The 14714-nt window shown below is 36.1% G+C and overlaps 1 protein-coding gene across 1 annotated transcript in view; it reads right to left on the minus strand.

Annotated features, from left to right (window-relative positions):
- Window positions 1-2160: 2160 nt before the first annotated feature.
- Window positions 2161-14714, minus strand: part of Tox (thymocyte selection associated high mobility group box) — a 299896-nt gene continuing 287342 nt past the window's right edge. The window contains exons 7-9 of the mRNA XM_027932903.2: window positions 10209-10595; window positions 3516-3667; window positions 2161-3158 (exon numbers count right to left, since the gene is read on the minus strand). Coding sequence (XP_027788704.1) covers window positions 3122-3158; window positions 3516-3667; window positions 10209-10595 — 576 coding nt within the window. The 3' untranslated portion in view covers window positions 2161-3121. The remainder of the gene's footprint in view (window positions 3159-3515; window positions 3668-10208; window positions 10596-14714) is intronic.

A 14714-nucleotide genomic window follows, 5' to 3' on the forward strand; every position in this document is an offset into this window, starting at 1 on the left:
TTATTTGACTCATTTTTTTTTTTTTATTGTCAGCTCATTCCCATTTGGATGGGAACTGGGATTTTAGACTATTGTTTCTTGATTTTTAAAAATATTTATCTATTTTTTTTAGTTGTAGTGGGACACAATACCTTTATTATATTTATTTATTTTTATGTGGGGTTGAGGTTCGAACCCAGAGCCTCGCATGTGCTAGGCGAGTGCTGTATGGCCGAGCCACAACCCCAGCCTTTCTTGATTATGTTAGAGATTCAACTTACTCCTACTCACTGTCATGTTCTTTTTTAAAATTTTTGTGCTTAGCTATAATTCTGATTGGGGACATGTTGGTGAAGATATTTTCTGTTCAGTATTATTCCTGAATTTCTTAGAATGAGTTGATTTATGGTTCAGGAATCCTTTGATGTACTTCAGCAGAGAATTCTGTGTATACCACTACTGTTCCTCTGAGTAATAAACTATGGCTACCTTGATGGCTGCTGTGCCCTGAACTGGCTTTGGGCCTCTGGCTTCCTCAAGGACAGTGGACTTAAAGATGGAGCACTTCAGGCAGAAGTAAAGATGGTGGGTTTAAAGATGGTAGATTTCTCAGGCAATGACTCAATGTGGAGGGCCTCAGATTGGTGAGAGGGCACTTTCAGAGTTTCAGGAAAGAATACATGAGGCCATGGTAGCTGCTAATCCCTACTATGCCAATTCGCTTCTGCCCTGAGATTTATTTGGGATTTCTCATTTGGGCCTGTCTTTTAGAGACTGATGGATCACCAAATAGAATACGGTCACGCATGGTAAGAGTTTTTATTGATGATGTATTTTCTTTTATTTACATTTGTTTTTACTGTATTTGGTATTAAATTTCAACACTCTCTCTACCCTGGTTGCACACCTGCTCTGGAGAAGCTGTAAACAACATCGCACTTCCCTGTACAAACCGCCTGTCGAAGTCAAAGCTGCTTATTCTCATCCCGGTAATTACCTTCTCAGTTTAGACTTAATGCAAGAGAAATTTTTACTTTATCATAATATAATCAATAAAAGACATTAGTTAATTAGTAGTGCTGGTATATTTCTAAAATACTAAACAGACAAACAATAAACTGTGAACTTAATCACATGAGTTCTTATACAGTTTCAAGACAGGAAAATTAGAGCTCTCAGCTACAGTCATTTTAATAATCACATTGGATCTGCATTATTTATTAGTTATTACATGCTCAAGTGACTCAAGGTTGTACAATGCCTAAAATCATTCCAAAGCAAGCACACCTTTTGTCTTTTTAATTCTGATTGGGTTACATAATGCATATATTTGTATTTCGTTAAACTGCTAGATTCGTTTCGCACATTCCATGAAAGAGACATTAACCATTCTTTTGATTTTCAACCAGGTTAACTTAGTTGATAGTCTCGTGTAAGGGAATGATTTTCTAGCTCTTTTTTTTTTTTTTTTTTTTTTTTGGTGTAAAATCTATGCAAATCCTCATCCAGATTTTCAAAATTTTTGGTCCCCCTAGCAAATCTCTCAGAATTCTTTTTGGGAAGAGAAGTTGCTTCTAGAGACACAAGAGACAGCAAGACTGTCAGTTCCATAAAAACAGCTCTCAAATTTGGAATGCGTTTCCTTTCTCTTTTGCTGTCTGATTACTCACCTTTCATTTCTAGGTTTATTCCTAACAGTATGCTTCCCTTTTGTTCCTTCCTTTGCATGGATCTGTTCTTACATGTTTGGGAGACTTTGTGAGAAGCATGCAGCTTGAGTTTTAGGTGACTGGACTTGAATTTTATGGTGTGTGTGTGTGTGTGTGTGTGTGTGTGTGTGATTTTCAGAATTGACTAAAATCAGCTGAGAACCAAAAAGCAACTCTTTAGGTAGAGGATGTGTGTGTTTAGTCTTGGAGCTGTGTGACTTTGGGGGCAATTTTCCTTTATATTGAAGAAGAAAGAAAGTTCTTAAGGAGAATAGTTTTTCATTTGCATCAACCGAAGAAATGCAGAAATAAGGACTGGTTACTTTAATTTGCTGCTAAATGAAAAGCAGGTTTGGCTTTATTCATGTCACTGTAAAAACTAAATAATAAAGTATTCACACCAAGCGTGAATTTTTTTTTTTTGCCAGCAAAAGTTAAAACATCAAAGAAACCTCTTTCAAATACTAACAAATTTACTTACAAACACCTATATTTATTATTTCATAAATAGGCGCAACAGGTTCCATAAAAAAAGATTAAATACAGACACAGTATGAAGAAACAATAATATAGAGCCATATGTAAAGGTTATAATTTAGCTGTTTCCAATCTGTTTCTGCAACTAGTAAGATACCAGGTAAGCATTTGGCAGTTTTATACATAAAAGGACTTAAATGACATTTACTAACCATTACACAAAAAGTGATACAAAAAAGCAATTTTTCTGCAGTACAAAATAAATGGGTTTGCGCTTCCCTTAACACTAGTTTCTTTTTGTCTGATCAATGAGACAAAGCCAATTTGTTTTTAAATTAAAATCATTTGGGAATACTTTTTTTTTCAAATATTTTGAAAATATAGAACTATTAGTTGTTTTAAAAATGAAGTAAAAATATGAATGTTTGCCAATTTAACCCCTATCGTGAAATCAATAAACTGGGATGAGCCAGTTTCAAATTACAATTTAGCTACAAAAACATTCACATTTTATACTCTAGGAGAGTGTAACATAGATGCTATTTACAAACTTGCTATGACTGCTACATCAAGCCATTTAAAAAGTCTTTAGTAGTTTCATATAAACACCCATTATGAAAACCAATGGAAAATCCAGGACTGTTATCCGAGACATCTACAGTTGCTAAGGCAGTTACTAGGGCGCAGCACTTCACAGCAAAAAACCAACATAAAATCTGAATGGTCCATATTTCCTTCGGGGAAGGAGGAAAAACAATGTCCATAAAGGATTAAAAAAATAATAAAGAAGCATGACTATTTCTTCCAGAGTGGGTGACCCACAAGCTCAAATGGTCCTAAGTGCTTAGCAACTTGTATTTTCTAATAAAATGGAGAACTGCCTTGGCTGTACAAAGCAATCCATGGTGAAAAGACTTCCCTGAATTCCTCAGTGGAAAGAAGAGGTGTTCAGATTTTCAGGTAAGGTACAGTGCTTTGTCCCTCTGCATGCCCCTGTGTGGAGAGAAAACAGACAATTTCTTGTTACAAGACAATCTGCTTCAGGGGACAGCGGGGGTCAATGGCTTTGAGTTATTTGCTCTAGCTCGAGGGATGGAGTTATGTACTGGGAAAGGGCATGGGTAGTTAACCTACATCTAAAACGAACAGTGATCTAAAGGTATTCATTCTTGGAAGATCTAGAAGATGGCTTAAATTGTTTCTGGAGAAATGTCTTTGTCTTTCCTGAATGAACAACCATCCCAGAGCCATCCCTGACAGCAGTTTTGAAAGCTGGAGTAAAACAAGGATCCATTAGGACGCATGCTATGAATGCTGTTTACCACCAGGTGGCGACGGCTGGCTGCTTACCCACTACTGCAGTAGTCGTTATTCCAATCCACAGGCTGTGGGGGAGGATTTCTGCACCCCGAACGCACATACTCCATTGCTTGGGTGACAACTTGTGCGGCTGTGGATGTAGGATTGATAATAGTCTGATAGTCAGGTTGAAGAGTAAATCCCTGGAGGGGAAAAAATGCAAGTCCACAAATAAGGATCAAAGTGCCTTTTAAAGAAGAAATGCAACTAAATATTTATTAATTCTTTGCAAACACCCTAGACCTTGCTCCTGTCACTGTCAGGGCAAGCCTTTGGGAAGGGCCCAGAGAACTTAAAACAAATGCAGAAAAGAAATGCCCCAAACTCGGGTCTACTTACCTTTCCTTCATCTAGCCATGTGTCAGAAAACCTTTAATTATACTCTTGAGCAGATAAATTGACTTGAGAAACAATTTAAAACATAGAGAAGCTAACTCAATCAAAACAAAGGGAGAAAAGAGCTTAAACCCCTCAAAGTTTGTTTTCTATCAAACCTAAGGATACATTAATAGTTAATCCCCAGAATATGAAACAGAATCTTTTTTTGAAGGATTCAGGCAGCAGGTGGCTGAGTGTCTTATTAGACTACACCTATTCACATATTGTTCTCAAACCCCTTTTTCTTCATTCAATCACAAAGGGACCATCTGCTTCTTCTTTTATTTGTATTTCTTTCTCAGCTAAAAAATTTCAACCAAAGCTTTTTAACAGTTGTTGGACTAATATAGGGAAAGAGATGCAAAACAACTTGCCATTCGAAAACAGAGAGGGAAAAGTGTAAGACAGAGAAAATATTTTTTAATTGAAAAGTCTATTAACCAGCAAACACTAATCGGACTTCAGGAAGATTCCTTGAATTCACTAGTATGGTGAAGTGTTGACTTTTAATCCTAGCCAAGCTATTAAAAATTCAAGGACAGAATCTCTGAAGTATATAGCTATATCTTTTTACACAAAAAGCATTATATGCAAAGATTTATTTTTAGCTTATGTGGTAAATTCAAGAGCAGCATAAGCAAGCTTTGCTGCAAGTGACTGAAAAAAGCAACTTAATTAATCTTGTGGTTGTCTTGCAGCAGATTCCATCCATGAGTTTTAACCACTGAGAAATCAAGAGATTTCAGAATCAGTCCCTATTTACTTGGAGGAAGTTTTTGATGACCTAATATTGTTGAATTTTTACTTTTCTTAAACTCAGCAGGATACTCAGAGGATTGATTTTTTTTTAACTAAGGATATTTCCTTAGACTTTAGTTTATGTTTGGATGTCCCCAGTGTAATGACTCCAAGACAATACCGACTAGCAACTGTCTTCAACTCTCAATATAGGATTTAAGATATTGATTTAGTTTCCATTCAAATGATAGACTTGGAACCAATGTCTACCTCACTCCCACAAGCAATGGAGAAGGACAAAATTCTGGATATTTGGAAACAGTCATTGAAGAGTGGAGAATTCATCCAGACTAGGTGTTTGTACAGACTAAAAATTTCCTAAGTTAACAACTGATTTGTGGGAAATAAGTTTGTCTGTGTACACACCACCTCTAGCTCAAAGTGCAAATGTCTTCCAAATGAGAAAGTGAATAGGGGTCTAAATGGTAATTTGGGAGTCTTGTCATTTCCAGGCAGAAATCCTCTTTCTCTGGACTTGCCCAGATTTCTAATATGGTGGGAGTCTTTAATGAAATGTCTTCATTTCCTTAGAATCCTGTCATCTTGTCCAGCATTCTTGACTTCTTTCCCTAGTGTCTAGTGTGCTCCTGGGCAAAGGGCAGGAGAGAGCTCTGAGGGAGCATTGTATTGACTTCCTTTATTAAGTCCCCCTTGTAAGGCTGCCTTAGGGGACCCTGAGATCTGACGGTATTTACAGTGCTTACTCGATATTCTTAGGGCCTAGCCCATAGTAGTGGCTCAATAAATTATATCTTTCAATAAATAAAGTTTAGTACAGATTACTCGATGCTACTGTTAGAAAGCATCAGGGTGGATAAACGTGTAAATGCCAGGGTTTTCCTATCTTTTTAATGTAAAGTTCTCCATATTGGATTGTTACACAACGGACAAAATAGAACCTAAAAGCAAACAAGTATCAAAACAAAGAGTAACTGAAAATATCTTGAGTTGAAGGTATGGAAACATGAAAAAGCAACACACACACACACACACACACACACACACACACATATGCACACCCTAAACCATCTTTTCTCCCCCATCCTGTGAAAAGAGATCCTTAAGTTTGGTGAGAGAATATCAGGCAAACATTAATTTTTAGATTATTAGTTAAAATTAAATGGATGACTTCAGTTTATAAACCTAAATTGTATTCTGGCTAGAAAGTTCAAAGATTAAAAATTTAGCTAAAATTTAGTATAAATTTAAGGAACTCACTAATATCAAAACAAGAAAGAACCAAGAAATATACAGGCAAAGGCTGAAATAACATTATTTAACACTATTTTACTTTCAAGTTGGAAAATGAAACATGCTTCTGAACATTATTATAAAGAGATGCTGAGGTCAAACGTAGAGCTAAGTACATTTTTATAACTGATGTAAATTGGAAAAAAAAACAATGATATACACTTTTTGGAAAATGTTTGCTTAGCAGTCTAATTAACCAAGACTGAATATTTTGCATTTTAATGCTCAGGAGAAAAATCACCAACTGTTTTGTAGCATGCCTGGAATTTTAAATTTCATTTTCTGGTGCCAGATTGAAATAAAAATAGGAAACATGATAAAGATTAATTTGATGTCAGAAGGGACATTTGCTCTTTAATTAGATTTCTGTAGCCCTAGCAGTTTTGTTGTGCCACCATAGCAAGTCCGAAAAAGCCTACAGCACCACCAAACAGTGATCCTCATATCCACACTTTACTGGAAACTAATTTCATTTCCTGCCTGTCTGGAGAGGTATTTTCAACAGGGCGTCAATGTTTTTTGTCTTCACGACTGATTTATTCATCAATCTCAATGTGATTTTTTTTTAAACCTTTAAATTACACCCAAATCCTAAAGCAGCTGTTTATTACACAAGGAAATTGAAAATCTGTCCATGTGATATCATACAGAGATTTTTTTTCTTAAGGTTATAAAGGAAGTTGACAGATATTAATGATTTCTTCTCTTGACCTCATTCGACAATACAGTGAGCAGAAAAATAGGCGCAAAACTGGATCCCCCCAAAAAAGAGGTTCATGGGTTCCGTGTATAAAATATTATTCTAGAAAAAAAGTGAAACTATTACTCCTGGTGGACTATACAACCATTTTGTAGGATATAGTCATTTTCAAAAGGGTAATAAAATAGCTAAAGTAATACTGAAATATGAGACATTCTTTTAAAAATACAGTAGTCATTTACTTTCTTTTTTCTCTCTCCTTTGGGGTGTGTGTGCGTGCACGCACGTGTGCACGCACACACATGGAAACAGGATCCACATACTAGTAAGCAAACATCTTTGGACAAAGGTGTTTTGGATGATGAATCAGACAGGTCAAATTTTATCAACAACTTGGTTGCACATACACCAAAACCATCACTTTTTTTCCCCCATTTTATGAAAATAGGTCCTTAAGTTGGGTGAGAGAATATCATGCAAACATTTTTTTATTTATTAGCTAAGATTAAATGGGTGACTTCAGTTTATAAACACCAAATTATGTGCTACCTAGAAAGTTCAAAGATTGAAAATTTAGTTAATTCAATATCTAAATTTAAGCAAATCATAAATACCAGAAGAATCATGGACCAAGAAATCTACAGGCAAAGCCTGAAATTATTTTACTTTTAAGCTAGAAAAATGAAACATGCTTCATTTTCCTGGTAGACTGGGACAACATGTACAGGCTGAAGTCTCACTGATGACCTGAATGTTCCCAACAACTCTAGTGATTGTAGCAGATTAAGACATTGAGGGGTGATGGACTTTTTGGTCTTAATTTTAGTATGACTGACCTACGGGGTCTGTCAGTTTCCTCAATCTGCAGGCTCCTGCTCCAGTGACCTGCTGATGACTCTTACCCTGTCCCCATCTCTTTTTCCTCATTCACTTGTTACCCATTGGCCTTTCCATCTCTCAGGCAAGACAACTTTATAGTAACCTTGGCTAAGGGAGACTTCTATAAGGAAATGGATCCCTTTGCTTGCCATAAAAATTTTGATTTCAGAACTAACTGGGATTTACAGACCCTCCAAATTCTTGGAAGAAACAAGTTTTCTAATACAAAGGTTGCTATTCTACAAGAGTAACTAATAGCAAGGGGCAACAAGCCTAGCATTAAGAATTCAGGCTCTGCGTACATTTTGGGATCAAAATTTTGCCAAACACACGTCAGATAGTGCACGAATCGCCAGGATATATGAAGAACTCAAAAAACTTCACACCAAAAACCAAATAACCCAATCAATAAAGGGGCTAAGGAGCTGAACAGACACTTCTCAGAAGAAGATATACATTCGATCAACAAATATAAAAAGAAATGTTCAATATCTCTAGTAATTAGAGAAATGCAAATCAAAACTACTCTAAGATTTCATCTCATGCCAGTCAGATGGCAGTTATTCAGAATACAAGCAACAATAAGTGTTGGCGAGGATGTGGGGAAAAGGTACACTCATACATTGCTGGTGGGACTTCAAATTGGTGCAACCAATCTGGAAAACCAGTATGGAGATTCCTTAGAAATCAGGGAATGGAACCATCATTTGACCCAGCTATCCCACTCCTCGGTCTATACCCAAAGGACTTCAAAACAGCATATTGTAGTGATGCAGCCACTTCAATGTTTATAGCAGCACAATTCACAATTGCTAAACTGTGGAACCAACCTAGATGTCCTTCAACAGATGAATGGATAAAGAAACTGTGATACATGTACACAATGGGATATTACTCAGCATTAAAAGAGAAAAAAATTATGGCATTTGCAGGTAAATGGATGGAGTTGGAGAATATCATGCTAAGCAAAATAAGCCAACCCCCCCACCCCGCCCAAACCAGGTGCTGAATGTTTTCTCTGATAAGTGGATGCTAATCCATACTGGGGGGGGGGGTGCATAGGATGAGTGGAGAAACTTTGGATGGGGAAAAGGGGAGTGGGGGGAGGGGAAAAGGAGTCGAAAAGATAGTGGAATGAGAAGGACATCATTACCTTAGGTACATGTATGATTGCACAAATGGTGTGACTCTACTTCGTGTACAACCAGAGAAGTGAAAAATTCTGCTCCATTTGTGCACAATGAATCAAAGCGCTTTCTATTCTCATGTATAATTGATTAGAACTGATGAAAAATAATAAAAACATACCTAATTATTTTGGTTTTGGTGTCTAAATGCCTAAAATAAAACCTAATTTTAAATATATATATATATATATATATATATATATATATATATATATATATATATATAAGAATTCAAGCTCTGATTTCTGAACAGATCCAGGTTTGAATACCAGCTCTGACTCTGTGAGTACATTATTTAACTCTGCCAAGCCTCAATGTCCTCATCTGTAAAATGAAGATTCCTTAGAAATCAGGGAATGATGCTGGTATCTGAACTATAAATGTTCTGAGAAGATGAGCTAAAAGTATTAAGGTCTACTAATACCTGTTAATAATAATAATGATGATGACGATGATGATGATGAATTTGGGACTACACATATTTGATTTTTCTTTCTGCCTCTTCTCCCACCGAATTTAAGCCTGAAATTTCATAGACGACTAGATACTAATTCTATAGGAGAACTGTGTTTACATATTTACATAAAGATCTGAGGACAAAGAGTAATTTGACTATAAAAGTGATAGCTGAATTTGCTATAATTTTTAGGTTTTTCCCTTCTTTAAAGACAAGTTTTTAGTATTTTTGAATACTGTATGGTCAACTGAGTTTACATGGTTTGCTCCTAATTTCCAAATTTTGAAATAACATCAAAATCCAAGTTAAGCTAAGATTTCCCACAAATGACTTCAATAATTGAGAAATGAGTAAGGAGGTTCTCAGACCGCCAGATTTTCCAGTTTATGCAGAGGTGAGCTACCCTTATTTCTTTGTTTATATTTTTTTATGATGCTAGAGATCAAACCCAGGGCTCGGTGTATGCCAGGTAGGTGCTCTACCTCTGAGCCCCAGATATCCATTTTTAAATAAAACTCTGGCTAGAATGTTTAGTTCTTAAAATTTTCAGGGTTCCACCAAATTTACTATTGAACCTGATTTTATTTTAGAGCATTTATTGGACTTAACTGGCAGATCAGTCAAGATGTTCTCATCTACAAGCAATATTTAAAAACATATATTGAATTTTCTATTATAAAAAGATCGATGGCAGTATGTGACATCTCAAAATAATAAATATACTCTACTCAAGAAACAGAACAAAAAGGGGATTAGAAAGATAAAGCAAAATGGGTATCTTGGGGAAGAAACCAATGATTATGAAAAGCAACTATCAACTGCTAGGATGATATCATGTTCCACAAACCCATCACTTGTCAATTACATTATTTTTTTCATCAACAGATATTTGTAGAATATTTTTGATTCTTTTTCTCCATTTAAATAGAAGAAGAGAAAACACATGTCCCCCAGCCTTCACTAGATGAACAGATCCCTCTCCCAGCCCTTCAGAAGAGGGGTGCTGATTCTAAGTCTGGAGCTATGGTGCTTACTTGCTGCATGGTGGGTGAATGTAAGGCAGACTGGACCTGCATGGGGAGCTGGTTCCCAAGGGGCTGCTGCATGGCGAGTGGCTGGTGCTGCTGCATGCTGAGATGCTGGTGGAGAGGTGGGCTGATCTGGAGGGGAGGAGGGGGAGACACAGCCATGTTTGCTATAGAGACAGTCACTGGCATTTGGTTATTCGGCTTGGGTGCGATGTTCCTGGGGAGACTAGAATGCATGGCAGTTAGGTGAGGATTCATTCCAGGTTGTTGGTGATAGTGCGAACTTAGGTACAGAGCTGAGTGGGCCTGGCTGGGCCCATGGAACACTGACGGCTTGGAACTGATCAGCTGAGGAGCTTGAGACGTCTTAACATCGACAGGTTCACTGTAGCTCTGTGGAAGAAACAAATGAGAGAAGAATTAGGAGTAGGATCCATGGAACACGGATTTGATGAACAAGATGCTCTGTGAGCTTATGCACGAACTTTCGTGAGAATCAACACCCATGGCTATTCTTGACTCTCTTATCTAAGAATTCCTCCATCGTTATTTTTAACATAACTTATACAAGGCTGAGTTTAATTCTATCTCTTTTATGAAATCTAAAACAATCTGCAGTGACATTTTATTCCTTTGCTTAAATGCTAAGCTCTAACTTGTGGACTCTTCTCCTCATCCAAAGATAAAAAGATGGGGGGGGGGGTAGGAAGGATGCCATCATCAGTCTAATGGAAAACACAATATAGCTCACTTTCAAAGTAATTCAGTTCTGCAGTTCTCCTATTGATTAGGTGTTTAGCCCCCTCCCCTTATAGTCTCACGGAGCCTTGGCCTAGATATTTGCACAAAGAAAACAAAACTGGTTGCTGGAAATGGCTATGGAAGAAAAAGTTCTAAAATACCTTTCTGAAGTCATATAAAATTACATTAATATGGCTTCAAAGTAACCACGAAACTCATCTTGATTTTTTTAAAAGTTGATGATGAATTATCCTCCTTAATGAAGTGGATAAAAATAATCTCTCTTAGAAATTTTAGAATCCATCATAAATTAATATAATTTTGCCCTGATTTTTTTTCTGCACCTTCATAGGGTCATTTCTTAATAATCTTTTAATTGACTTCAAAACTCGACATTTCACTGGAAGCTGAAAAGAATAAAAAATTACCTCTTGCACACTTTTTCTCCTACTTTTGCTGAGAGAAAGAGACTGACCTAACAAATGGGGAAAGGTAAAATCAATGGGAAGAAAAAATGCTAAGATGTTGTTCTGGAGAAAATCACATTGTCAAAAGAAGGTCTGGTGCATGCAAGTATGCCCTTACTCTGCAACTTTAATGTCACTCTTAACACTTTCAGACGTCAGTTAATGTCTTGTTGCTTTTAGCACTGCGGGACTGCTGGCACTGTGAGGGTCTTCCCTGTCCCTCCGGCTCAGGGACCCACTACCCAGGCATTTGAAGAAACTCAAGCCAGTTAGCTGCATTATAACAGGCCAGCCTGCAGAACTGGTAGCCACCTGGTTAATCTGTCCTCAATAATGCGAACAAATTAAATTAAAACAATGATGCTGCATGTGTGCTCACTCTCGAGGTGGTGCTGGTCTGCCAGTAGTGGGTGAACTGTTAGCCCCATAACCTGTCTTCATAGCAAGGAGACATCAGATGCCTGTTAAAACACACCAAGCCATGGAAATATGGATTTCCATGATGATCCCCTGCAGAAATATGATAAGGTATACTCAAAGAATCCACGCTCCCCCAAATGTCTCATTAGGACATTTTTCTGTGTGTCAATGTTGATGCAGCCTTCTGAAATAGGAATAAATGTTTAGCCTTCCCATCTCCTGCATTAACATTAAAAATGTAAAAATACCATTTACCAAAAATTTTAAAGACCGACTTTAGACTAAAGAACTTTATTAAAGGTAGTACCTAAAAGGTACTTTTAATTTAAAAAAGTTTTTAGTTTAAAAATTATTTTTAAACTTTCATTTAAAAATTTTTATCATTGATGTGTAAGATAGTTAACAATTCACTTGACAAGTCAAATGCGTTAATTGAGGTTGGGTAAACAGTGACTCCTTCTAAATCAGAAAAAAACATGTACTGCAATTGATAATGTCTCAAAAATTATTCCATATATGTCAAGATCATATGTTTATTGTGTGTCTCTGTGTGGAAGTCATCTGGTAAAGTGTTTTTGTTGTGTTTGGATTGTGTCTCTTCTAGCTTATTACAAAAGGGCAAACTTCATATCTATTCATGGACTACATCAACTTCATACTGGAAAGAAATGGTATCTAATACAAATTAATACATGTTGGTGCATTTTAATTTTTTTGCTTTATCATTGTTTTTAATTTACAAAGAATAAAAATAATTGGCATTTCTTATACAACCCAAACTAGGAAATGTATTTCATCATAAAATGTTTTCCTTTTTAGTTTCTATATATACCGTCTTACTAGGTAATAAGGTGATTATTGGCTACAGAAATAAAAATGTTGAATTTAAAAGAAATGGCGAATCCAATTTTTCTGAGTTTTCCTTTTAAAATAATAGCATGTAGTCTACCTTATAGCATCTCGATAATAAATAGGTAGATAGATGAGAGCTAGATAAATAGAAAAATACACATCTGTATTCATAGAAATAAATAGCATTCTAGGTTGAGATACTTTATTGTTAACCTTGTAAAGGCTCTCTTTGCTTATGGATGATTAAACACAATTTCTGTATTCAGACATTTGTCATTTACCTTCTTTATACCAAAGCATATAAAGACCAGTTCCCCCAAACCTATATTGAAATGATGGTAACTTTGAATCATCATTAGGACTATTATAACCTCAAATAGATTCCAAAAATAATGATTCAGATAACACTTGGAATATAATTTTTAACATGAGGGAGGAAAAGTTATATTTTTTCTCCTTTACTTTCTAAATCATTGAATGTGACATGCTAAACATCATGTTGAGCCACATCCCTATCCACGGTAGGCACTCCAATATGAGTTCTTGCTCTCTGTGTTTTGTTTTGTTTTTTTTTTTGAAACGTGAAGAAATGATTTTTCTTCTTACAGAATGAGGTAAACATAGAAACAGAGATGTTATGAATCCAGGAAGCAATTTTTTTTTTAAATGGTGGGGACTTGAATCTGTAGTACATGAATACAGCATAGTGTAAAGTACATAGAGGATACAACATGTTTGTTGAATGAGCGAAGGACAACTTGGGGGCAGTACTGTATGTAGATACTGTTGTCTTTGCTGAGACTTCTCACTTAGTCATGACTCGGAAAACCTACAGAATATTGGATTGATGTGCCCCATTCTCTGCTCTTCTTTTAGCATGAACCACACACTTCCTAAAGTGTTGAGAAAATAAAGCCCTCAGTGTTGCCCTCTGACTAGGTACTCTGCACTTTGGGCCTCGCTGGCTCTAGGCAGGACGACATCAGTGGAGGAGCTTGCTGTGTTCCACCCACACTTTGAGAATTTGTGTCTTTTATATATAAAAGTCACCCATTTGGTTGGGGAAAAAGCTTGCTTCTACCTTCACTTCTGATTAATTATTAATCAGGCTAATACAATAGGCCATCTATTAATTACATAGCTATTTCAATGTTTTAGAAGACAGAACAAGTTCATTTTCAATAGCAAACAGCTATGAATCCATAATCTGATTAAATGGAAATATGAAGAAATCATAAACTTAATATACTCTCGCTGCCAGTTCCTTCCAATTAAATTCTGAAAGCAAGGCTATAGTTTTGCAAATCAATTATACTGCATTTGAAGATCTCCAGACCTACCATTCAGAAATTAGAACTATTTTCTTATACATAGTAAACAATTTAAATTTGTTTCTACTTTTAAACAGATTAATCACTTTTACTTCACAATGAGTATCTTGTGTTGGTCACCCGACAAATGTGATTTTTACCAGCATAAATTGAAAATTAACCTGTGAATCTGACATTTTTTTTTTTTTTTAGGGAAAAGTATGTTCTTGCTCTTTGTTTCTAAGTATTTCCTTTTTTCTACTTGCCTTTGGGCCACAGATTCTGGAAGACATCAGCTATAAGCAAAAATGCAAGATAGGAGCAACAGAGACCATTGGGGTCTTATCTGTAGAGACTTATTTTGTTGTGAGTGAAATGCATAAAAGATACACCTCCATAAGCCCTAAGATATTCTTATTAACCAAGTTGATGTTATCCAAGATAATTTCAATCCCATTTACTTCCTATAATGAAGATAATACTGCACAGTGTATAAATGCCCCCATTCTGGGACGACCTGTGTTATAAAAATGAAAGATTGACAAAGTAATTGTTATTTAAAATAGCAAAGTATAAACACAAGACATAAAACTCAGTGGAAGCAACAATATAGGAGTTGCTGAACCAAATCAAATTAATAGCCCATCTAATTTGATTCTTGTTTTCAGCACTGACCAATACTTGACACATTGGAAATTAAACAAAATTTATGCACCTACTCA

This window comes from Marmota flaviventris, chromosome 15, assembly GCF_047511675.1.
Source record: "Marmota flaviventris isolate mMarFla1 chromosome 15, mMarFla1.hap1, whole genome shotgun sequence".
Taxonomy (NCBI): domain Eukaryota; kingdom Metazoa; phylum Chordata; class Mammalia; order Rodentia; family Sciuridae; genus Marmota; species Marmota flaviventris.